Source organism: Hevea brasiliensis, chromosome 4, assembly GCF_030052815.1.
Source record: "Hevea brasiliensis isolate MT/VB/25A 57/8 chromosome 4, ASM3005281v1, whole genome shotgun sequence".
Classification (NCBI taxonomy): Eukaryota; Viridiplantae; Streptophyta; class Magnoliopsida; order Malpighiales; family Euphorbiaceae; genus Hevea; species Hevea brasiliensis.
The window spans coordinates 61,028,128-61,052,728 of NC_079496.1; the positions used below are offsets into that span (position 1 = coordinate 61,028,128).

General features: G+C 32.0%; 2 protein-coding genes across 3 annotated transcripts; both read left to right on the plus strand.

Moving 5' to 3' along the window:
- Window positions 1-4,980: 4,980 nt before the first annotated feature.
- On the plus strand, window positions 4,981-6,824 carry LOC110657255 (photosystem I reaction center subunit III, chloroplastic). Its single transcript, XM_021814406.2, has 2 exons — window positions 4,981-6,131; window positions 6,566-6,824. The coding sequence occupies exon 1, from the start codon at window positions 5,434-5,436 to the stop codon at window positions 6,106-6,108; it is 675 nt and encodes a 224-aa protein (XP_021670098.1). The 5' UTR covers window positions 4,981-5,433; the 3' UTR covers window positions 6,109-6,131; window positions 6,566-6,824.
- Window positions 6,825-10,426: 3,602 nt separating this feature from the next.
- Window positions 10,427-22,946, plus strand: LOC110657254 (transcription initiation factor IIF subunit alpha). Of its 2 annotated transcripts, none has more exons than XM_021814404.2 (10): window positions 10,427-10,852; window positions 11,880-12,061; window positions 12,589-12,747; window positions 16,426-16,571; window positions 16,736-17,106; window positions 20,365-20,480; window positions 21,236-21,367; window positions 21,664-21,876; window positions 21,986-22,186; window positions 22,689-22,946. In XM_021814404.2, exons 2-10 carry the CDS (start codon window positions 11,891-11,893, stop codon window positions 22,773-22,775), a joined length of 1,596 nt encoding a protein of 531 aa, XP_021670096.1. In that variant the 5' UTR covers window positions 10,427-10,852; window positions 11,880-11,890; the 3' UTR covers window positions 22,776-22,946. The 2 variants fall into 2 exon arrangements, with proteins under 2 accessions (XP_021670096.1, XP_021670097.1); XM_021814405.2 differs by having other exon boundaries at window positions 21,664-21,861.
- The last annotated feature ends 1,655 nt before the right edge of the window (window positions 22,947-24,601 follow it).

Genomic DNA, 24,601 nt, shown 5'->3' on the forward strand with positions numbered 1-24,601 from the left:
ATACACAGTACAAGTATAAAAGCAGTATCAAACTCAAACCACCTATATACAAGATAACTATGCTATCTCAGGTCTAAAGATTATATGCACTGATATGATTTATGACAATACATTGACAAGAGTAAACTCCATATGTTTATCATAAATGTCACTGGTTCGGCCTACTTATCATGTATAAGTGCCTATCATGTTTGTTATATGGCATGAGACTCACCATTCCATCTTATTTATATTTCATATAAATAACTTGGGAACAAATATGAATACAATCTTACTGGATAAGTCATGTCCTTATTGTGAAGTATCCTCGATTGTGAACCTATTTATGATACTTTGTGCTAGAAATACTGTCACTCATATTCTTAACAACTTAAGAATAGAATTTCTAACAAAATATTAATGGACCTTTTTTATTACACATAAATATATTATGTAAACGGAAAAGTGAAAATGCCTTTTATTAATAAAAACATGTACAAGATACATACTAAATGATATGTTCTAGGGCATACTACTAACATATTTTACATGTAGATTTTTTTTTTATGGAGACCCAGACAGAGTCTCCTCTGTTTTATTAGTGCATGGCGGGTTTCCTTATTTACCTGTTAAATAGTCCATATTTATTTCATATTTTCCATAAACCATGTCATGTAATCATAATACTCATAATCATTTCAAGTAAATAAAATACTTTATTTCATTCATATAAACTCAAGTACAATATTTACAATCACAAAATATCTTACACTATTTACTTACATATAATAACCAAAATACAAAATTTAACTATACATGAGCCCTACCAAAATAATAATCTGAGGTGACAACCACTCTGTAGCATATCTAATCAGAATCCTATCTAGCACTACTGCTACTTATGCTGTTGTTGCTATTATCCTATACCTACATGATGGAAAAGCCAACGCGCTAAGCATAACGCTTAGTGGTATATAAAATAAAGGAAAATAACTAAACAATTTAAAATAATTATTCTAAGTGTAATTTCATAAATTTCTAAATCATTTACATGTTTTCTGAAATTTTGGAAGCCAGTAAGTTATTAAGATCTTCTTTATTCATTTATATCATTTTAAATCTTATTGCTCAGATCTGTGCCTAAGTAACCTATAATAAATTATAAAGACTGGATACACGAGAGTATACTAGTTAAACATACATATGTCTAACATGTATACATCTGTCATATCAGGCACAAGGCTAGCGGGCAGGCATGAAGCCAGTAATAAAATCAAACACAATGGCCAACGAATAGGTATAAAGCCAGTAGAACAACCATCTTAGACATATATTATCTATCAATTATTATTCTTGTGGGCAATACTGCAATCTGTAGTCTCTAATTGGTATACCAATGATCCAAGCTATATACATAAGTCTAGGTGTACTTTGGGCAAAATAGAGTTATTAAGTATTTATAATTTCATATTATGTGCTAGTTGTATTTAATAATATTTTCATGTTACTTATGATGGGAAACATAAGTCCCACATGCATATTCATGTCACTTTTATGTTTAACAATTTATTTTGATTAACTTCATATAATATAACAAGTCATTTTGTGAACCTTTCTCAAGGTCCAGATTTGATGTCTTAAGTTCTCCTAACAAATTGGTCAAGGTATGGCCACTGTTTGGCCACACTTCCTTCATGGAAGTTGTTCTTCTATGTCTTGTCTTTGTTTCTTTTTTGATTCATGTTATTTGAAGTTTTAGAACTCAAATTATGGTCAAATAGCAACAACTGATTCATGGTCTAGTTCTAGGTCCAGATTCAGGTAGATTCTGGAGTCCATCTTTATCTAATTAATAGGACATATTACAGCCGCTTTTAAGCCTAATGTTCTTCATAGAAGTTGTTACCCTATGTCTTTTGATTACTCAAAATTTTGAATTACAATTTTTTAGGTCTTGTAGAATTAATTATAGCAAATTAACTGGCCTGGACTCTAGTACCCTGTGTCTACAGGATTTCAGGTTTTGGTCAATGGATTTGACTCCCATTTTAGGGTTCTTACACTAAAATTTTAAGAAAAATTTCTAAATCAAAGTTGAATCCCTATCTCTTAGGTTTCCATAACAGTTTGGCTCATCCCATTTGGGATTTTCTAGTGAAAGTTATGGTACAAATTTTGTTCTGAGGTCAGGTGGTGATTTAGGCAAATTCAAGGATTTGGTATACTAAATTTTTCTAGCAATTTGGCCTAGTTCTCTTGACTTCTGGGTTCTGGTCAAAACATCAATATTGTAGATCTATGTCTTATAAAAATTTTGGCACTAGTTTCATTGTTTTTGCAATTTTGCAGACCAAGTTATGGCCTTTTTGCCAAAACTGGTCGGATAAGCCTATGTCCAACAAATTTTGGGCAGATTGGTTCTGGATAGTTTTGTTGATCTAAATTGTGCTAACAATTTGACTTAGTTAGAGGCAGATCTGAGTTTTGTGTTCTTCGTGAAAATGTGCTCCTATGTTTACCCTTTCCAATGGTTCAAGAATCAGGTCATTCTGACCTTCCTAGTGTGAGTTATGGCCATTTGAACATTTACTGTTTATTTGGTCATTTTTCCAGGTCCAGATTAGGGTTACCCAGATTCAAGCCAATTTTAGGCCAGGTTAGGGATAGTTTTTGGGCATGATTTCTTCATGAAAAATGTGGCAAATTGTCATAGGGTTCATCTCCAATTAGCCTTACACCAATTACAGCAACACAATTCAACTTATGGCTTAAAAATCACACTGGGCTTAAAGTTCAATTTCCTACACAGAAAAATCAGCACTCCCAATTTCAAATCCTCCAAACTCCCAAACTTCATTTCATATTCATAGCACTTCTAATAGTAAACAATTCACCTCAACATCATTAATTTCAAGCCATACACAAAATTCCAAAATTGAGATCAAAACCCTAACTTCCATGTTCATTTTTCATGCAACTCATACCAAACTCATATTAGATTAACATATCTATAATATATGGTTATTAACAACACCCATAGACAATTTAATTCAATTAAAATTCATCAAATCCTAAACACCCTCATGGCTGCCAAAAATTAGGGTTTCAAATTCCTTATCTTTTTCTTTCAATTTCATGCAATACTAATTCCTTTCCACATGCTTACAACAAGTAGAGAATGGAGGTAAGGAAATTCTTGCACTAACCTCTCTTAGGTGAAATCCCCAAGCTTGCTAACTTCAAATTTTTCTCTTCTTTTTTCTCCCAAACTCTAAATCAAGGTTTAGTGACAAGTTTTAATGAAAGTAACTATGGAAAATTTGGTGAGATTAGCTTGGAAATGGAGCTTGTGTGAGCAAGAACGGTGGTTTCTCTCAAATGGGTTTCGACTAGCTAGTTTAAGAAGGAGATGGCAGATTTTCTTTCCACTTTTCTCTCATTTTATTTCTTTTAAAATTGGTTTATGAGTGCTTGTTGCAATTTAATTGGTTGAGAGCCTTTTAATCACATCATGCTTACTCAAGCATGATGTAATAATTGAGATTTTCTTTCATTTTTCTTTTTCTTTCTTTTTTACTTATTTTTAATTAAATTTTTACTAATATTTATTCACATTTTATGTCATATAATTTATTTACTTAATTGGATAAGTTGATCGAAAATCATCTCTGAAGGTGAAATGACCAAAATACCATTCATTTTGCTTATCGAGTTAAAATTATCTGTGCCGATTTAGAAAGTTCTCTAAGCATTTCCTTGGCATTCTATTGCCATCGAAACCTCAATAACTCTTCTCTGGAGTCCCAAAAATTATTTCACAGGATTTTCCACGAGTATAGGGTCAACAATTGTCTTCACAGTCGCTTCCCATTAGGTCATCCATTGCTGGAGCACCAGCTCATTTAATTTCATTGTATTTCATTGCCAAAAATTTTCCTTAATTTTTCGTACCATTATTTGAATTATTTATGATTCCTCACTCTAGTTTAAATATAGTTTCAGATATTCTGGCTGTTCAAACAGACATTGATCACCGGAACAGTATAATATATGGACTACCTAAAGTGATGGCGTTACATTTATCATAGGCAGAGAGAGAGAGAGAGAGAGAGAGAGAGAATGTGAGAGTGTGAAAAAAATTATGCTACAATAATTTGTAATTAAATTTTTATATAACATCAATAATAATAAAAAATTATTATAAATAAAATTATGCACCTTTTTTTATCTACAGCCAAAGAGAGAGAGTAAAATAATGAGTCAGTTGCACATTTCTTTATCTAAAGCCAGAAAGAGAGAGTAAAAAAAAGAGTCAGTGCTGAAATTCTTTTGTACAAAATTTTCTCTACAACAAGAGAGAGAGAGAGAATAAAATCAAAAGGATTGAGTGCTAGAATTTTTTGCTAAAAAATTTTGCTAAAGAGCAAATGAGAGAATGTTGGGGTGTATTTAAATTATTATTAGGCACTAGTATATTTTGCATACGGAGAAGTGTCATTTTAGGCAGCTAAATGCTACCCATGATTGAGTCTAGCTGCTAGGGAATCTCACATTCACTGTCATACGCTGCTAGCACGCCACACGAGGAAATCTTGTTAGCCACATCAGCCAATTGCTACACTAGGTAGTGCCCATCTGCTGCCTAGCAGATACATGACAGCATGTTGTATGAGAGAATTTTATTACCAAATAGTTGCTACCCTAGGTAGCATCCACCTGCTACACTTGAAGACCCATCAATCATCCAGTTAGTAGTCAGCTGCTACTCTTAGTAGCGTCCACCTGCATTTATCACATCTCATAATTTTTTATTATTTTTTATTGACTCTTCAATACAATGGTAAATTTTTTAATATTTTTAAATACATGGATGCTATTATTAGTTGAATCTACTACTATCTCTCTTTTAAATCACCAAATTTCACTATTTGTGATAAATACTATCTATGTTGCTCTCTTTTGATAAATTTATTTTTTAATTACACCCTTTTATTAAAATGCCCTACTTTGAATTTTGGGAGAATGAGCGTGACACCCCGAGATCTCTTTTTTTAGTAATTAAAAAAAAATTAGCGACGGAAAGGTGTCATACACTCATGTTTACATATATATAGGATTTTAATTTTACACGTGTAGATATGCGAACTAGGTTGCAACAAAAGGGAAATTGGCAAAGGTAGCAAATCTCCCTTAATCCAAACTTACAAAAACAAAGATAGAACGATAGGAAAGAGGATCTCAAAGCCATGACGAAACGCTCCTAACCAATCACAACAATCCAACTCAGCTTCTGTACTCCATCTCCCTTATCCACCCAAATTCTGCATTTCCACCACTAATCCATCCCTCCCAGAATCTAAAAACCATCTCTGCACATCTTCCAATATCTCTGTTTCCTCCTCTTTTGCCTTTTCTCTTTACTGTAATAAGAACCAAGAAATCAAGAAAAGGAAAATGTCTCTTACAATACCTGCCAATCTCTCAAAACCCATGTTGAAGCCAAAACTTGGCCCTTCATTATCAGCTTCTTCGTCAAGATCCATTATTGTATGCTCTGCCTCTCAAACCCCAGAAAAAGACTCCTCTAAATCACCACTCCAAGCTTTCTCCGCCGCGCTTGCCCTGTCTTCTATCCTCTTATCTGCCCCACTCCCCGCCTTGGCTGACATCTCCGGCCTCACACCATGCAAAGAATCCAAACAGTTCGCTAAACGCGAGAAGCAGCAAATCAAGAAGCTGGAAAATTCTTTGAAGGTGTATGCTCCTGATAGCGCACCTGCTTTGGCGATCAAGGCAACGATAGAGAAGACGAAACGCAGATTCGATAACTATGGGAAACAGGGTTTGTTATGTGGGTCTGATGGGCTTCCTCATTTGATTGTGAGCGGTGACCAGAGGCACTGGGGTGAGTTCATCACTCCTGGGATCTTGTTCTTGTATATTGCAGGGTGGATTGGGTGGGTTGGTAGGAGTTATTTGATCGCTATAAGAGGTGAGAAGAAGCCAGCAATGAAGGAGATCATCATTGATGTTCCTTTGGCTACCAGCTTGATTTTCAGAGGATTTTCTTGGCCTGTTGCTGCTTACAGAGAGTTCGTTAATGGTGACCTTGTGGTCAAGGATGTTTAAATTTATGTATCTTCAAACCTCAGGTTTCTTCTTCCTTATTTTCTTATTATTTAACATTATAATATTAAATAAAATTTATATTTTTTTCATCAACCAAAAAAAAGATTAAAATTGTTAATTTTGAAATAGAGGCCAATATTTTAAGGCAACTCTCATAGAGACTTCATGTAATTAATTAAAAAAAAAGGGAAAGAACAAGATAATAAGTTCTCATATGAATAGATCCATATTTATAATGTAACATTTACCTCATTACCTATAATTTAAACCAAAGGGAAAATTTTAATTATTTACAGTTTTTTTGATAAACTCAATTAACCTAGCATCATTTCAGTTATCATTAATCTGAATTATTCAATTAAAATTAAATAAAAAAAATAAGTATATAAAACTGTTTCCTATTTAATTATCAATTAATAACAATTGCTAATTATGTTTTGCTAATGTTTTTGGACAGAGAGATAGGGATGTGGAGGCCAAGGGGTTATGTAGAGGATTGCTTTGCCCTAATGAGGAATTTCATGGAAAATTACTCCTCTTTTATTTGTGAACATTTACTTGTATGTATCTAATGCTTGTACGTGTTGGGACACTGGAAAATTGTTTGCTGTCGCCATTGGGTTAGGATGGATATCATCCTTTATCAACTTTTATAGTCTCTTATGCAAAATGTTATATCAAGCCTTTATGCCAAAGTATGAAAGATTTTTCTTTAATTGGAAGCCCTTTGAGGCTCTCACAGCATCTTGTTCATGTCAAGCGCCGAAAGGAAGGCGTTGCATTTAGGTGGCAAAAGCATAACTCGATTTTTTTAGGAGGATCTAATTTCAGTGTATGAAAGCTAACTAAAAAATATGCTAATCATAAAAAAAAAATAATAATAATAACTCGATCTAACATATAATGTGATGGTAAAGTATAATCTCATAGTCTCTTTCTTATTTATTTTCTTCTCTCTCTTTTACTTCATATTTATGTTAAATGCTTAAGAAATAACAATCAATAGATCTATGAAATATTAACAATAACACAAAGAAATCAAATGTCACGTAAATATACATAATTATTTCAATTTGAATTCTATAAATCATATGATTATAATAGTAGTTTATTAGAATATTATTAATGTCATGAAATATCATTCAATATATATTGATAATGCGTTAAGAGATTGTTCATTTTATTCCTGCAGTGAGCAGGAGAATGATTGGATGTTCAAATTTTATAAAAGAATAATTGTAAAACATTTATAAATACAATAAACAACAATAAAAATAGTTGAGAAACAATATAGATTTTTAAAATAATCCACAACCAGCCAAAAAATTCTTAGTGTAGCTAGCCACAATTTTATTTATCCAATAACAAAGCCACGACTACCAGGATTAAACTTTAGATAATTAATCTAACTCTTTAACCTAATTAATGCCCATATATATATATATATATATATATATATATATATATTCCTTTTTAATAGACAATCATCCTCAAATTTAGCTGTCTAAAAATACCACATTTCAATTTTTATATACAAAATGAGGATTAGAGTTATTGAATATAAAAAGGGACTTCACCATTGAGTTTGTAATGCCTAAAAACCTTAATAAAATAAATTATAAAATTCAATGTTGATGGACTTATTATGTGTCACCTTTTGATTGAGCCACATTTTACTATGTGCTGACTTAAGCACACCATATGTGATGCATCACTTGCCTTGCATCCATTGTTAAAATGTGTTTACTGAGTGCCATGTGACGCGAATGTGATGAAATTTTAAGGTAAGCTTATACCAATCGATTCATCTCAACATGATTAGTCCTTCAATGTAGTGTACTTGCCATGAATGATTGGATTTCATGATTTTTTTTTTTCACAGAAGTTAGATGATTCATTAAAAAAAGGGAGCATACAACATGGGTGGAATTTTAAGATACGCTTACACCAATCGATTCATCTCAACATGATTAATTAGTCCTTCGATGTAGCGTACTCGCCATGAGTCGCTAGCATTTCATGATTTTTTTTTCCATGAAAGTTATATAATTCAATAAAAAAGGAGGATGCAACATGGGTCCACAGACAAAAGTACAATAGAACTGAACAAAATCATGGCCAACAAAGCCATAACCCAAACTAAGACCCTACACTCTACAATAGCTAAGCCCATAACCAAACTAAACAAGCCCTAGGACTCAAATGAGTCAACTCATAAGATCCAAAGTAGAAGAAAGGAAGAATAGAATAGCTGCGTCCGCCGTCATTTCTTGCCACTTGAAACCAGGGACAGGATCGCTGAAAAACTGAAGCACAAAGAGAATAGACTCTCGATTTGAGACAAGCATATCTATAAGAGCCATAATCATAGCTAGAGAGCTCTTCCACACCTAAACACTTTCCAAGGATAACTAACAAACGGGTTCTTAAAGACTCTATAGGAAAGAGCGAAGCATGGCTCTTGGCAACCAAGCCATGGAAGGACTCGACACTACTATGGTATCAGTAATGTTCCTAGAGATGCATGACCCCAAGGATCTATAGAGAAGAACCTAGCTTCCCACACAACAAATTGCCTAAGCACCAAAATGGCTTAGCAACACAACACCAAACAAACTAGGTCTTACAATAGTGACCCTTTTAGATTCCCTCTAAACTTTTACGCAAAAGCCATAAAGACCAAAACCATATATACACACCCCACTAGCTATTAATTCCTTAGCCAGCCACCAATCTTTAATTAGTATCAGAGCTATTGGGTTTAGACTTAATAAATTAATTTGGCCTAGTTAACCAACTAATTTCTAGAAATAAAAATGCCCAGTACTTCCAAACATTATTACTTAATTTTCAATAAACAATTGATCTTAAATTTCAACTATCTAAAGAACATTATTATTTTAAATTTAGGTATGTAAAAATAGGGTTTAAAGGCATTGGATCGCATAATATGATATACTATACAATCCAAAATGTCAAATCACCTTAATAAGTACAAAATTTATTTTTGTTGCCGAATTACCTTAGCGGCACTTAAGGTGGCTGGTAAAGGTATATCAAGATTTGGACACCACAACTTTTAAGTGCCAAATCACTGAAATGCTAAACAATAATTGGTTTGTCAAAATTCAACCAGAGCGAAAGAATTTTTTTTTTTTATAATTAATATAATAAAATATTACATAAAATTAACAATAATAAATTATGATTTAATTTTAATAAAAATAAAAATATACACATTATTATTAATTAAAATAATATTTTATTATATATTTTCTAAAAAATTATAAAAAATTATATCTTTATATTTTTTAAACTATAACTATTTTTTATTAATTAAATATTTTTTTAAAAATTTTTTCATAAAAATTATTGTGGCTTTGCAATGATGTAAAATGCACAAATTTTATGAAAATTAAAATTTTTAAATATATATATATATATATATTTAAATATCACCATTTTTTATAAATTTAATAAATTTTAAAAAATAAATATCAATTATAACAATATAATAAAAATATTTATTAAAAATGTGGTACAATTTAAGGTTAATTAAATTTTATCATTTTAAAATATCACATTATTTATACCATCTTAATATATTAAAAAAATGTAATATATTCAAATATTTTTAAAATAAATGTATATGTTTATATATTATAAGCTACTTAATACTATATTAAGAAGGTGATGATTTAATAATTTGTAACTTACATATATATAATTAAGAAATTAATAATTTAATTATAATTTAAAATAATTAATTAATAATAAATAAAAAATATAATAAAATTAAATTAACTAATTTAGAAATAGCTGGCAAATAAGAATTTTTAACGTATAAAATATTTTTAATTTATTTATATATATTTTTAATATTAATATAAAAATAAAATAATAATTTAAATTCATTATTAATTATTTTATATTTTATTTTTATTATTTTTATACAAACTTAAATTTTTGATCTCTTAAGTTTTAATGAAAATTTCATAATAAAAATAATAAAAAATATAATAATATAGTGTAAATATTAATTAAAGATATAAAATAATTTAAAATTAATTAAATTATATAATCATTATCATTATTTTAAAATATCAAATTTTAATATCCTCTAAAATAATAATATTTTTCATTGATTTAATATATTTTCTATAAATTAATTACTAAAAAAATAAATAACACTATATTTATGATATAAAAAATTATTATTAATTTAAATATAAAAAAATTAAATGAGATTTTTTTAATTAATTATACCGCGTATGCTGTGGTATTTTGCTAGTTAATATAAATAGTAAAATAAACCTAAAATACAATAAAATAAACCAAATTGACCTGTGCCCTAGCCCCTCTCATCTTCATCTTCGATCTTCTCTGCCTCTCGCACTTGAGTCGCGACTCACCCATCCACCACCGGCCAACCTCTCCTCTCAACTCTCCATATCGTCAGCTGTTCTTCTTCTCTGACCCTCCTACAATTGTGAAGATTGAAGACTGAAATCTTCTGGGCCTGATGATTTTGAAGAATAAAATTAGTAAACATTAGCAACTTCTCAGGCTCTTGACTCTCACTGCCAAGTCTGCCTTGATGGACTATCCCTGCCACTCCTCAGTCGTTTCTGATTCAAAAACTCCATCGAAGCTAGCTGCCATGTTTTGAGTTATCGTGTATAGATATTGATCGTTGGATTTTGGGGTTCAATTTTCTGGATATTCAACTATTAATTAATTGAAGGTTTGTCTTATTGGTAATGGGTATTGAACTTCTGAAATTTTGATGGATTCAAATTTGGCTTAATTTGCAGGTTTTAAAGTGATTGTCGAAGTTTGGTATTTACTTGTTGATTTTTCTGTTATTTTGATGGAGTTTTTGATGGAGAATGTTGGGTATTAATTGATAATTAATGGTTGTCCTGTTGTTGGTCTCTTTCTTCTGCAAGCTATTAAGGTTTCATTAAGAGTTGATTTGACTGATTAGAAAACTGATGATGCACTTCTATTAGGAGTTAATGAAGAAATTAATGGTAGGGTTTTATTGTAACGAAGTCCAAAGTTCAGGGAATATTTATTAAACAAATTATATCAGTGTACAATTTTAAAAAATGGCATAGTTCGGGATTTTTTTGGACATTTCCCCTTTTATTTTCTGACAAATTCTTATATTGCTCTCTTAAAAATAAAAAAAAAATGTTCATGGTGAAGTCTGTAATCATTTTATATATTTTTTTATGCTTATTAATATTTTTAGATTGGTATTTTTTTACAAGTTATAGTTATTATTATTTGATTTTAATTTTTATTTTGTTTTATTTATTTATTTATATATTTTTTGCATCTCACCTTATTCAAGCATGTGCCTGTTCCCCAGACCCCAAGTCCCGTTTGTGCCTTATTGCGCGTTGCACCTTTTCATCTTTAAGGATTTGCTGTCTCTCTCTCTCTCTCTCTCTCTCTCTCTCTCACACACACACACACACGCACACACACACACATTTTATACTTTGGGTCCTGCTCCAACCATTTGACTGCTCAAAAAGATTGAAAATCCAAAATGCTTTTCCAAAAATTTGAGCAAAATAAACCTCTTTATAGTCCTGAAGATATTGATGCATAGGTATTTTAATTGATTTCATGAATTAAAAATAACATATTATGGCTTTTGTTTTTTCAAAACCCTTGGTTGTGCTTCTTTGTTTCTCTCTTATTTTTCTTTTTTGTTTGGCTTGCTTCTTTGGAAATTTGATGTTTGTTGTTTTTTGAAGGTGGAGGAAAAATGTCTTTTGATCTTATGTTGAAGCCATCATGTAGTGGATGTGGTTCCACCACAGACTTATATGGAAGCAACTGCAAGCACATGACTCTATGCTTGACTTGTGGCAAAACCATGGCTGAGAATCGCGGAAAATGCTACGATTGTGGTGCTGCAGTAACTCGCTTGATTCGGGTTTGTTTTTTCTTTCTCAAATGCTATTATAGATTTTTCTTGTTGAATTGAATTCGGTCCTATTTTATTGTTTTTATTTGTTAGTTACATCACTACAGCAATTTTATTGTTGTTCTTTTATCTCCCCCTTCCCAATCACTTCTTTCCTTCTTTATTTTTATCAAGTTTCTATAATTATTCTTTGTATAGAACACAATCTTGGCGGCTTTTGATATCCTCTCCCCCTGTGGTGTAATTCTTTTCCAAACTCGTAATGGCCTCTAATTGCGTATATTTAAGTTTCTTTCATACTTTTTACAAAGGAAGAACGGAATGGATATGTGATATAAACGAGGGTTGGTAAAAATATGATTTTTGGAGGCTTTTGATAGTGTTAATATTATTGTAGTTTCTAGAAATTTATGCTAATTCTGAACGTAACCCCATTGTATTTGAAACTCCTAGAGGATTGATTAATTGATTGATTGATAAATTATGTGTTTATTTGAAAGCTGAACTTCTATTTACTTTCTGGTGGTTCCATCTAGGAATACAATGTCCGAGCTAGTCCTTCCAGTGACAAGAACTACTTTATTGGTAGATTTGTGACAGGGCTACCAAGTTTTTCAAAGAAGAAAAATGCTGAGAATAAATGGTTGCTCCAAAAAGAAGGACTTCAAGGACGTCAACTAACTGATGCATTGCGGGTATTGCATTTTCATTTCTTATTGATTATTGCTAACATTTTGCTACTATCTAGCTGTTTTGGTTCTTTAAAAATATGTCTGTGTAGGGTTTGAGCATTGGATGTTACTATAGAGTTAAACGTGGTCATAATTAAGTTTGGTTCCAGAATCAGTAATGAAACCAGAATCTGAATTAGCATTTTGGGAAATGGAATGATCAATTCTCCTATCTGTTGGTTGAATGTGAAATGGAATTTTGATTCCTTTGTAATTGTTCAGTTTATTTGCATATTGGAATTTGAATAAAAAAGACTAGATAAATATGACATTTTAATCTTATTTATAGCCATTTGTTATATGATTTTTCACTCTTCCGGATCTGTGTCTGTAGTTGCAGTGTGTTCTGCACAACTATAATGATGATGATGATTATTGCATGTTTGTGTTTGTGGATGAGACACTTGGCAACTGGTACGATGTGGTCATCAAACCCAAATGTTTTTGGCATGTATTTACTATTTGAGAGACTGAACCTAAGCAAATGTGGCATTGTTGTCATTTTTTTAAAATATATTTTGGGAGTAAGGATAGTCATAGTCCATTAAGTTCTTGGTTCTGGCTTTAAGTATGGTGTAAATTGGGTTGATATTATAGTTCATTCTTATAAATTTTAATTTTGTAATAAGTTGACTTTTTTTTAATGAACCATTGCTTTGGCTTTTTTTTTTTGTTTATTATATATCAAGATTATTATGATGTTTATTAAATTATTCTTTAAATGTTGATTTGAGTGTGTTTTCTAACTTTGTAAAGCAATTCATGATATTGGCCTCTGATTTGCTTTTGATTCCATGACATTGTTTCCAATTCTTTTATTTAGAACCCTGGAGTGGGGCCATTAGAAGAAAACCACGTTATTGATTTATGGTGAAATCTGCTTCTATAAATCCCCAGCGCCATTGATGGTGAAGTTCGAAGTTATAATATTTGGAATTGATGGTGATCAATTGTTTTTTTAATTCTGGACCATAGGGGTAAGGAAATGACATTTGGAAATAGGAATAGGACACTACTACTTCGAATCACGTGCTAATTTTACCCAAAGATAATGGCCCTCAAAATTGAAAATCATTCCTAGTTGTAAATTTACAATGAGTCAACATGAAGATGAAGATTGCTTTTTATCATTCATTCCTACTGCAGCTCTTAATAATAATAATAATAATAATAATAATAATAATAATAATAATAATAATAATAATAATAATAATAAACTCTCTTTGCTATTATTTTCTGGGGTTATGTGCGGTAATTTAGCTTAAGTATTTGGTGTGGAGTATTTTATTTTGCAGTTACATTTCTTTGTTGTTAGTAAACATATATTGTAGCATAAATGAAATGCATGCATTAATGTTGATGAATGACCATCGACACTTCATTCTCAATGTAATTCTACTTAGCTAACCATATTTCTAACCACTTGACATTTATTGCATTAACAATGTAACAAAAATCTTGTTTTGTTTGAAACTTTTTGTTGGCTATTTTATGTTTCAAACAATGTCATTTTTGTTCTACCTCTTAGTTCTTACCACTTTAATGTGCTTATTCTTTTGTAAGCATTGTTGTTAAGGTTCAAGGTGTGGTAAGGTGCAAAGCAGTTTTGGAGCCCAGGCGCCAAAAAAAAAAAAAAAAAAAAAATTCAAGGCAGTTTTGAGTTATTTTGAAGATAATTCAAAGAAAGATCTAATATTCAAAACAAATTCAAGATATTGGCATCATTAGCATGAGTCTAAAGTTAACAAATCACCAAGAAAAAGAAAACAAAACCATCATTTCAACAAAAATCGATAAAATGTCTTAAGTTGTATGTAGAAGTGAAGAGGAAGTATCTAAATCTTGTGTTTATATTTTCTCAATTGGATTAAGAAAAGCTTCAACTCGTGATTGATCCGTAAATTTCAACATTTCAATTTGAAAAGTTCAAACCAAATATATTTTTGAGCATCATAAAGAATTTAATTTAACGATTAAAATAAAGTTCTCATGAGCTTGAAATATTTAAGCACTTTCCATGTATAGTTTTTTATTTGTGAATGAGCAATTTTGATGTTGAATATATTGGGACTGTCAAGTCAAGAACTAATAGTCTAATATGGAAAAGACATTTCAAGTAACAAAAAGAAACAAATGTTTAACTAGGTTAAATAAGTTTTAGCATTGTTGTGTAAAGGAAAAATAGAACGGTAAACATGGCTGGGGAAAAACAGAGAAGGGAGGGGGGGGGGTGGGGGGCGCGGGTGGAGAGGAGTTTTTTGGTGTTAAAGAAAAGGAAACAAAGCCAAGGGAAGGAGGGAAATTGAAATAGATCTGTTTTAGTGTTGTTTGAGATAAGTAAAAACAAGAACAGTGCCAAGGGGATAGAGGAGAGAGAAACATAAGGGAATTGAAACAAGGTAGAATGAGACATTTGAGGTGCATGAATGTCAGAAATTGAAGCATTGGTAGCTTGTGACTCCAGGGTTTATCTGGTAAGATTTCAGTGACCTTTTGTTGTGTAGGTCAGGAAAATTCAAGTTTGGTGGCAGTGGCTTTGCGTGTGAGAGAGCTCTTTGGCAATTGACAGTAAAGATATGTGAGGTCACCTTTCCCATGCCTTGTGCCTGGGAGAAGGTCTGCACGTAAGCAATGAAGTGCATGCCTATTGAGCATTACCTGCCTTAGCCTGGTAAATGTGTTAGGGCCAGCATCTTGTGCTTTGTGTGTGCCTTTAACAACTATGTCTGTAAGGATACATACATAAATTTGCATTGAACATGCCAAGCCATGCGAAACAAAACGTGCTTAATCTTTGACCCTTCTGCTTCCTCCCCTTTTTCCTCTTCTTATCTTTTTTTTTTTTTTTTTTTTTTTTTTTTTTTTTTTTGATGAGGAAAGAAATTAAAAGAACCAAGAGGATTCAACCTGTGTACAACCAGAAATCATGTACAGATAAGGAATTTACAAAGTCTTAATACTTTTGCTGACTGGTTGGCAAATTTTTTAGCTCACTGCCCTTAGGAACACATGTCCTTTCTGTTCAGCAAGTGGGTTTTCTTAGTTGTCTCGTCCATGACATTAATGGTGTTATATATTATTCTCCTAGATGTGTTGCTTAGTCTTGGGTGTTAGCCCTGTATATAGCCAAAAAAAAAAAAAAAAAAAATCCTAACATCTTGGGCAATATGATATTGCTCCTATATTGAAAATAAAGGAGTTTCAACATTTAATCTATTGAACTTGCTGCTACTGTATAAACCTCTTCCACAGTTTTGTAGTCTTCTGCAAAATCTAATGTTGGATTGATTTTTCATTGCATAGAAAATATTTGCTAGCCACATATCATGGTGTTGCATTATAATCACTCTTTTGCAGAACTTTATAGTGCAATTTATAGGTTTAAATGTTTGATGTTATCAATGACCTGCAACTGAAATTAAAAATAAAGAAAGAGGGGAAGGTAAGCATCTATTTTTTGCTCATATTCATGCAATTTGCATGTGCAAGCAACTCTGTTTGGCTGATTAAAATTGATTCTCTTCCATTGACTATGTTGTTTACTGGTTATGACAGATGTAGTTTATGTGGCCCTGCTCATGCACACTCTAATTAGTGTGTTAATAGCATTATTCTTATTTGTGTGTAAACTGCACTGTGTAGGAGAAATACAAGAATAAACCTTGGCTATTGGAGGATGAAACAGGCCAGTTTCAATACCAAGGTCATCTTGAAGGCTCACAATCAGCAACTTACTATCTATTGATATTGCAGGGGAAAGAGTTTGTTGCTATTCCTGCTGGTTCTTGGTATGCAAGATAATCTTTATATATTTGCGGTTCATGTTTCCTTACTTGGGTTGGACTGGTCTTAAAATGTATGATATCCCCTCATGTAAATGTAATTTATGATGGAATGTTAATTTTTTCTTGGTAAGCATTAGGTTCATTATGGTTGCATGACTTTTGAACAGGTATAACTTTAACAAGGTTGCTCAATATAAGCAACTTACTTTGGAGGAAGCGGAAGAGAAGATGAGGAACAGGAGAAAGACTGCAGATGGATACCAAAGATGGATGATGAAAGCTGCAAATAATGGAGCTGCTGCATTTGGTGAGGTGGAAAAGTTTGAAGATAAAGAAAGTGGAACAGCTGGTGGAAGGGCACGTAAAAAAGCAGGTGGTGATGATGAAGAAGGCAATGTGTCCGACAGGGGAGAAGAAGATGAAGAGGAGGAGGCAGCAAGGAAAAATAGGCTTGGACTTAACAAACGTGGTGGTGACGACGATGAGGAAGGTCCAAGGGGAGGAGATCATGATATTGACGATGATGATACTGAGAAAGGTGATCATTTCCCTTTATTAGTTGTTATAGATAATAGATGCCAATCACAGATAACTACAGATCAAGTGATCTGCTCCTGTCCATGGTTGGCATTCGTTTCTTTCTGATGTACATTCGAGAGGTTCTTAGTCATCTTTCCTATTTCAGTTAACTTGATATGCTGTGTTCTAGGGAAAGATTTTATTTTAATTTTTAATCGTTGATGCAGTGTGAAGCTCAAATAGAAACTCACTCCATGTACAAAAGTGAAAACAAAGAGAGAAACCTCTGCTGAATTTTTATTAATAATAATCTGTCTCTAAATTAAATGTAAATAAGGGTATTTATAGATATAAATATCCTAAATCTAATAGGAATGTAAAACTACTAAATAGGAATTTTAAATAAACTAAAATACAATGAGAAGATATAAACTAAATAGGAAAATTAAATCCTAAATAAAGTAGAAAAATTTTAATAAGTCCTAAATAGAGTAGAAGACTTCCTAATTAATTCTAATATAATCTCTACAGTTGTTGGAAGTCTTCATAAGACGTCCTAGATAAATTAGGACTGTTGGAAATTAAAATTAGTTAAAAAAAAGTTCTGTCTTGTTGTTCAGGCCCCACATCATACTCTCTCATTTGAAAAAACGAACTCATCCTTGAGTTGAAATAACTTGCAACGATCCAACAAAATAGCCAAAACAACTCTGGAACTATTCTCCCCCACTTGGAATAAACCTTCCCTCGAAATTTGAAGCGGAAGAGAATGAGAATCTTTATTGGAGATGTACACCATATAGCTTCCTTTGTTGAGGTAGTCAATGGAGAATTGAACACGAGTGAATTGATCAACTTTACCTTCACTTTTGTCTCTATGAGAACACCTGGACAAATAAAATCAAAGGAAACAATAGAAATTAAGAAGTTAGAAAAGTTTTTGATCTCTATTGCCTGATTTTCTCTAATCTCCCATATTGGCTCCATGTGTTGCTTGTCCTCAACTTCTATTGAAGTCTCCATGGCTTGATATACCACATTTTCAACTTATCTTCATCATTCTTAGCTTCTAGAACAGTTGGTTTAATGATTTTCAATTGAAGCTCGTCATCTTCAACCATAGCAAAAGGAAATTCAATTAAAGTTTCAAGTTTCAATTCTTCAAATTTGGGCTCATCCACTTCAAGTTGCATTGTTGAATCCTGAAGTTCCTTTTGTTCTTCACTTTCTTGTTTCACAACTAAGAAAGGCTTTGGTTGGACCTTCTCTTGGCAAAGTTTTTGTTGGAATAAAATCTGCTAATAATCTAGAGGCAAAAATTCTTATTCCAACAAATACTTCATTATAAATAATGTTCAGATTGGCCATTTCCCTTCTTGTTTCCTTTTAGATTGTAGCCATTCCTACTAAGTAGAAGCACCACTTTTCAACTGACAAGCCAACAATTGTACTCATTTTTCTGGTGCTATATCCACATGATCGAAGAATCTATTCACATTTGTGATCCAATCTAAAAATTCCTCTATATTGAGATCCCCATAAAAATTAGGAATATCAAGATAACCCACGCTTCTTCTCTTATCACCATTATACCATTGATGCCTATTGAACTTGGTTGTTTCATAGTCATCTTCGTCCTCTAAATCATCCTAGTAGACATATTACCTACGTGTATAAATTGTTTGATAAATAGGGTCACCATGAGCTACACCATCCCTTGGCCTTCTATTGTCAACCCAATTCCTGTTTGCTTTATTTCTCAAAGCCCCAAGACGATCTACAATTTCTTCGAGATTTGATACGCTCGAATCTAAGATCCATCCATTGCTCCCATCGTTGCAACGTTTTGTGCCTATGGTAAAGGGCTCTAGTTCCTTTATCACCGTCGCAAGAACTACTGTAATCGCCACCTCTATCAAGGTGAGCCATCTCGATTAGGGCGATTTTCCTGCTCTAATACCACCTGATGCAGCGAAGTTAGATAAATCATTCACACACACGTGAGAAAGAATTTGAGAGTAAAATCTCTGCTGGAAATTTATTAATTGAAATTTGAATTTAAAATACATAGTTTTAGGAGTATTTATAGAGTTTTAGACTCCCAATTTTAATAGGAAAATAGCTCTACTAACTAGGAATTTAAACTAACTCCAAATACATTAGGAAGATAAAGATAAGTAGGAATTTAACTAGTCCTGGCTTAAGTAGGAAACATGATTGAGTCCTAAATAGAATAGAAGCCTAAAAATTAATACTGAAACAATTACTCTTGTTAAACAAGGAGTCCAAGTTGATATAGAACTGTTGGAGATAAAAAAATAATTAAAAATCGTGGCTCCCTTTACTGCCCACCAAAACTTACCTCAAACTTGTTGTTTTTCTCTCGTTTTCACTCTAGAATGTTTCCTTTGTTTTTTCTTTTGAACCTTCTCCCATTTTTCAATAAAATTATCGCTAATATGTTCCAAATCAACCGTGAAGTGCACCCTTTTTGCCCTTTTTTTTTTTTAACCTTTTTTCTATTAAAAAGGAAACTCATTCGGTTGAATGTTGAAATTTCATGTAATTTTTTGCTATTCTTTTTATCGCTTTTAAACTTGAAAATGGTAAAATATAAACAAGCAAAAGTGGATTTTCGTTTTAGTTTCTCACCGCAATTTGTCATTGTGGGCCCATCCTCCATTTTAATGTTGTAACTAGTTTTCAAGAGAAATACGATGCACTCTATTATTATTATTATTATTATTATTATTATTATTATTATTATTATTATTATTATTATTATTATTATTATTATTATTATTATTATTTATCTTCTTCCACTTGTTTCCATGATTAAGATTAAATGCATTAAATAAATAATTAGATTATAGTTAGCAATTTGTTGAAGATTATGAGCATAATTCGTAATTGAATTTTTTTCCCTACTATTCCTTTATTTTTCAGTAGTTTAATATCTTTTACATTTAATATCAGTATATATAGTTTTAAATATTTTATTTTAAAATATAATAGACTTTTATATTGTTATAGTAGTAATTTTTCTAAATATATGTATTATTTTCTTTTTCCAAAAAAAAAAGAGATATACGTTGTACAAGCTAAAATATTTTTACATGTACAACAAAAGTATACTATGAACCAAACAGTTATTTAAAAACAAGCAATAAAAAACTGAAAACCAAAAACAAAAAATAAAAAATTTACAATGATATCAAGCTCACCTTTAGCTTTTCAAGTAGTTCCCACTTCAGAAATGTGTATTTGTGGATATTAGGTGATGATTGGGAGCATGAAGAAATTTTCACTGATGATGATGAAGCAGTTGGTAATGATCCGGAGGAACGGGAAGACTTGGCCCCTGAGGTTCCTGCTCCTCCAGAAATCAAGCAGGTAAGTAACTGTTTCTGCCGATTGCAGATGTGGGTTGTTAATGGGCACATCAGATCTGTCATTTTTGCATCATTTTGTTAGCAAGCATTTGGGTATCAAGGCTTCAAAGCTCAAAAGTTATAATGATGTGCTCTGATAATTTGATCTTCATGGGACCTCAGTTGTTTATATTCAATCTCTTGGTGAATAATGTATTTTCAACTAGAGAAACTTTAATGGGATAGCATGGACCTGGTTGCTATGGAGAACATATTGGTTGTTAGTAAATCGAATGGTAATCTATTATGTTCGTGATAAATATATTGTCAGAGAATTTTGATGACATTGACATTATTGAAATGAAAGTAAAACAAATGAGTTAAGGGAACTATCCTTGTGTTGCTTTTTCACTTTGGCAGGGAAATTTTGTTGCCTAATTGCTTGGCATGTTAACATATGTTGATTTTCCTTAGGTTTGATATCTTATGTGTAATGCTTGATGCAATAGGTTGTATCCTATTTAAGGTCTGTTTGGCATATGGTCAGTGGTAATAAAATGTGTAAAATTTTATATTAATAAAAGTTTGAATTTCTGAATTATGCTTTACTGATAAATAAAAATGACAGTTGTAAGTTTTGAGCACATAATGTGATTTGTAAGTCGGAACATTTATTGTTGAGGAGTACTTCAAATGGATCACCAAACTTCTGCCCCCTTTAACTGTACATTGTAATGTTTGGTTTGTCATATTAGCCTTGGTTTTTTCATGTTGCAGGATGAAGATGATGAAGATGACGAGAATGAGGAAGGTGGACTGAGTAAATCTGGCAAGGAGTTGAAGAAGCTTCTTGGGAGAGCTGGTGGACTGAATGATTCAGATGCAGATGGCGACGATGATGATGAGGATGTAAGTTTTTGCGATTCACTTAATTTTGTTACCTGCTATGTTGATATCTTAAAAGCCTCTTTTTGCTCGACTCTGCAATTGATGTTTCACATAATGTGAATCATATTTTTCTTTAATGGTTTTTTTCTGCTTTACTTGGGTATTATAAAGTGCAGTTTTTGAAGGGATGCAGCATTTGCTTGCTTTAATTTAAGACAACATTTGGTGCCTGAATTGACTCATTTTTTAAGCCTGGCTATTTTGATTATGCTTCCCTTTTTTTCTTCCATTCATGTGGCCTCTATTGGCTTTTCCAGATGGAGGAAGATGATCTTTCTCCTGTATTGGCTCCAAAGAAGGATGCACCTAAGGAGGAACCTGCTGATAACAGTCCTGCAAAACCAATGCCTTCTGGTTCTGCTAAAGGGACCCCATCTACTTCCAAGTCTGCAAAGGGAAAAAGAAAATTAAATGGTGATGATGCAAAAACATCTGCTGGCGGACCTCAAAAGAAGGTGAAGGCAGAAAATGTATGATTTTGCTTTGATAAACTTTCATTTATTTTTAAGGTATTACAAATGGTAAAGCATCAAATTTTGGATTACCAATTTTCTGGAAATTGTTTTTCTCGTGGGTCAGGAATTAAAACCTACTGTGAAAGAAGAAAGTGTGCCTACTGCTAAAAGTAGTGCAACTCCTAAAGGGTCACCATCATCACTGAAAACAGGGTCAACTTCACCCGTCACTGAAGAAGAGATCAGGGCTGTTTTGTTGCAAAATGGGCCCGTGACCACACAGGATCTTGTTGCTAGGTTTAAATCACGACTGAAAGGTTCTGAGGTATGCTACTCCGTATATATCAGTTTGTGTGCAGGTGCTTCATTGTCTTCACCCATCACTGAACTTAGCTGTGGTACTGTTGCGTATTTGTTTGTCAAATATTTTCGTTGAGTATACTGTGCCAGTTTTCATAAAACGATTCACCTCAGATAGAAATGACAAATGTTGGATTATTAGTCAATTTTGTTATCAAGTGTTTCTGGTTATTAATTTAGAATTTTTCATGTGTATTATTAAAAGATCTACTTTGTGCATTATATGAGTAAACTTTGAAACTTTAGAAAATCATGCTTGAAACATGGACTACTGTTCCAGTATTAAAATAGCTGTACCCTGGATATTAGTTAAATGCCTTTTCTTTTTGTCTAAATTAAAAAAAAAAAAAAACTTATGCAGTAATTGAGCTCTGATTTGTTGCTTCTTTGTTTAGAAGAACGTAATGAGTGTAAATGCTGGATGTTTTCAGTTCTCTTTTCTTAGTGCACAAAGCTCATTCTTGCAGGATAAGAAGGCTTTTGCAGAAATCCTGAGGAGAATTTCTAAGATTCAGAAGACTGGCGGATCTAGCTACGTTGTTATCAAGAGATAGATGATCCTTTTTCTTTCTGCTACAGATTTTATCTTATTGAATTGCAAGTTTCTAAGATTCAGAAAGACTAGCAGATTTAGCTACATGTTATTAAGAGATAATTATTCTTTTTTCTGCCAATTGCATATAATCTTATTCTAACTACAAATGCATCTATCCTTGTGAATTCTACCCCACCTCCCAAGCACATTGATCTGTGAGCTTATTAGTTTGATATTTGGAATAAGGTCTTTAGTTTTTTGCTATACCAATTGGACGAGGAAACATGTTCATGTAAACCTTCTTGGCTAAAATTACTAAGTCTGTGGCGCACTGAGGAATGGCCATTGCGTATTTGCCTCAAGGAATGAGACATCTTTGTTGCCTTTTCCCTTTTTTCCAAGACTTGGTTGGTATGCTTGCTTGTGGCCAAATATCATTCTGGCTTTTGGTTTTGTAATGAACCTCATTTGGATTGAGTTTACATTGAATTATTATATAAAAATGGTTCCAAACAAGTTAAGATAAGATGGCATGGAAATGACAGTCATCTCTGGTGAAACTCAAACTGCTAGCAAACTGGTGGAGGTACTAAATCATAAATAAACAGAAATGTGTAAAAGAGGATCAGTTTTCAGCTTTAACTAGACGGTATCTCTCAATTTGCAGTCGATCTAGTTATGAATAGAATCTCATAAAAGACTCCGGCGTCTATTCTGTAGTGGGTTTGTAGAACCAAGGGCAGATGATAATGTTGGCAGCTATTCAATTCTACAGGTTTCAGTTGTACAGGTCCTAATCTGTTGATAAGCCGCGATGCAAATGCGGTAATCTCTGATAAAAGTCGCTATGGTTTTATATTTGCGGAAAAATGTGGAGGCAAAATTTCTTCTTACCATGCACATTTCTGGTTGATATGGTAAATTTATAAGGAGATGCATTAGATAAGCCTAACTTCCAAGAAAAAAGTATGTCATGAACTCCAGAAATCTATGTTTTCAGAATCCTACTGGCTAGTTCAACCGGTTTACCTAGGAACCGAAACAATGGCCGGTTTGCTCCAAACGGCAAAACCCTCATTTCTGAAGATTGGAATCAACCCGCGTGAACTGGTTAGATAGCCGACGAACTGGTTAACTCGGTTGGGTTCAAACAGGTTGATTTGCTTACTTTTAAAAGAAAAATCAAGATTGCTAAATGAGGATCTCAAACCCTGGCCTGTGTCGGTGTTTAACAGGATGCTTGACAACTCTTCTACACAAACTTGTACATTTTCGTCAATATATATATTCTGCATAATATATTTATATATATATAAAATATAAATATATTGTTGTATATATTCTTCATATTATATATATATATATATATATATATATATATATATATATATATATATATTATTTCAAATAAAATATAAAAAAAATATTGTGAAAATGCATTATTATCATCTTTAAGAAATTATTTATTTTATAATGCATAGTTAATACTTATTTAATAACATATCGTTTAAACCCTAGTTTGACCCAATTAAACTTTAAACCTTTACCAATTTAATAACTGAGCGGATTTTGAAACCTTGGCTGAAATTATGCATATATCAATCACAATTTTGAATGCTTTGCCCTAATTGAAGCAGAAAGTAGTAAATTCTGCTTATTTTAATATAAAATTAATAACTTTAATTAAAATTGTCTATTATATGTATTTAAAATAATATATAATATATAATATTAATTTAATTTTAATTGTACAATGTGCTTCGAAATAAAAATAGAAAAAAAAAAACAAAAAATTATTGGAATGTGCATATGGTGCAAAGTACCTTTTCTCGTAGAGAGAGATGT

What these genes read in the sequence shown, in the direction of transcription:
- LOC110657255 (XM_021814406.2), top strand. Translation starts at nt 5,434, where the DNA reads ATGTCTCTTACAATACCTGCCAATCTCTCAAAACCCATGTTGAAGCCA.
- LOC110657254 (XM_021814404.2), top strand. Translation starts at nt 11,891, where the DNA reads ATGTCTTTTGATCTTATGTTGAAGCCATCATGTAGTGGATGTGGTTCC. An exon ending in CAGTAACTCGCTTGATTCGG is followed by an intron (nt 12,062 to 12,588) that starts GTTTGTTTTTTC and finishes GGTTCCATCTAG; the next exon opens with GAATACAATGTCCGAGCTAG. An exon ending in CACGACTGAAAGGTTCTGAG is followed by an intron (nt 22,187 to 22,688) that starts GTATGCTACTCC and finishes TCATTCTTGCAG; the next exon opens with GATAAGAAGGCTTTTGCAGA.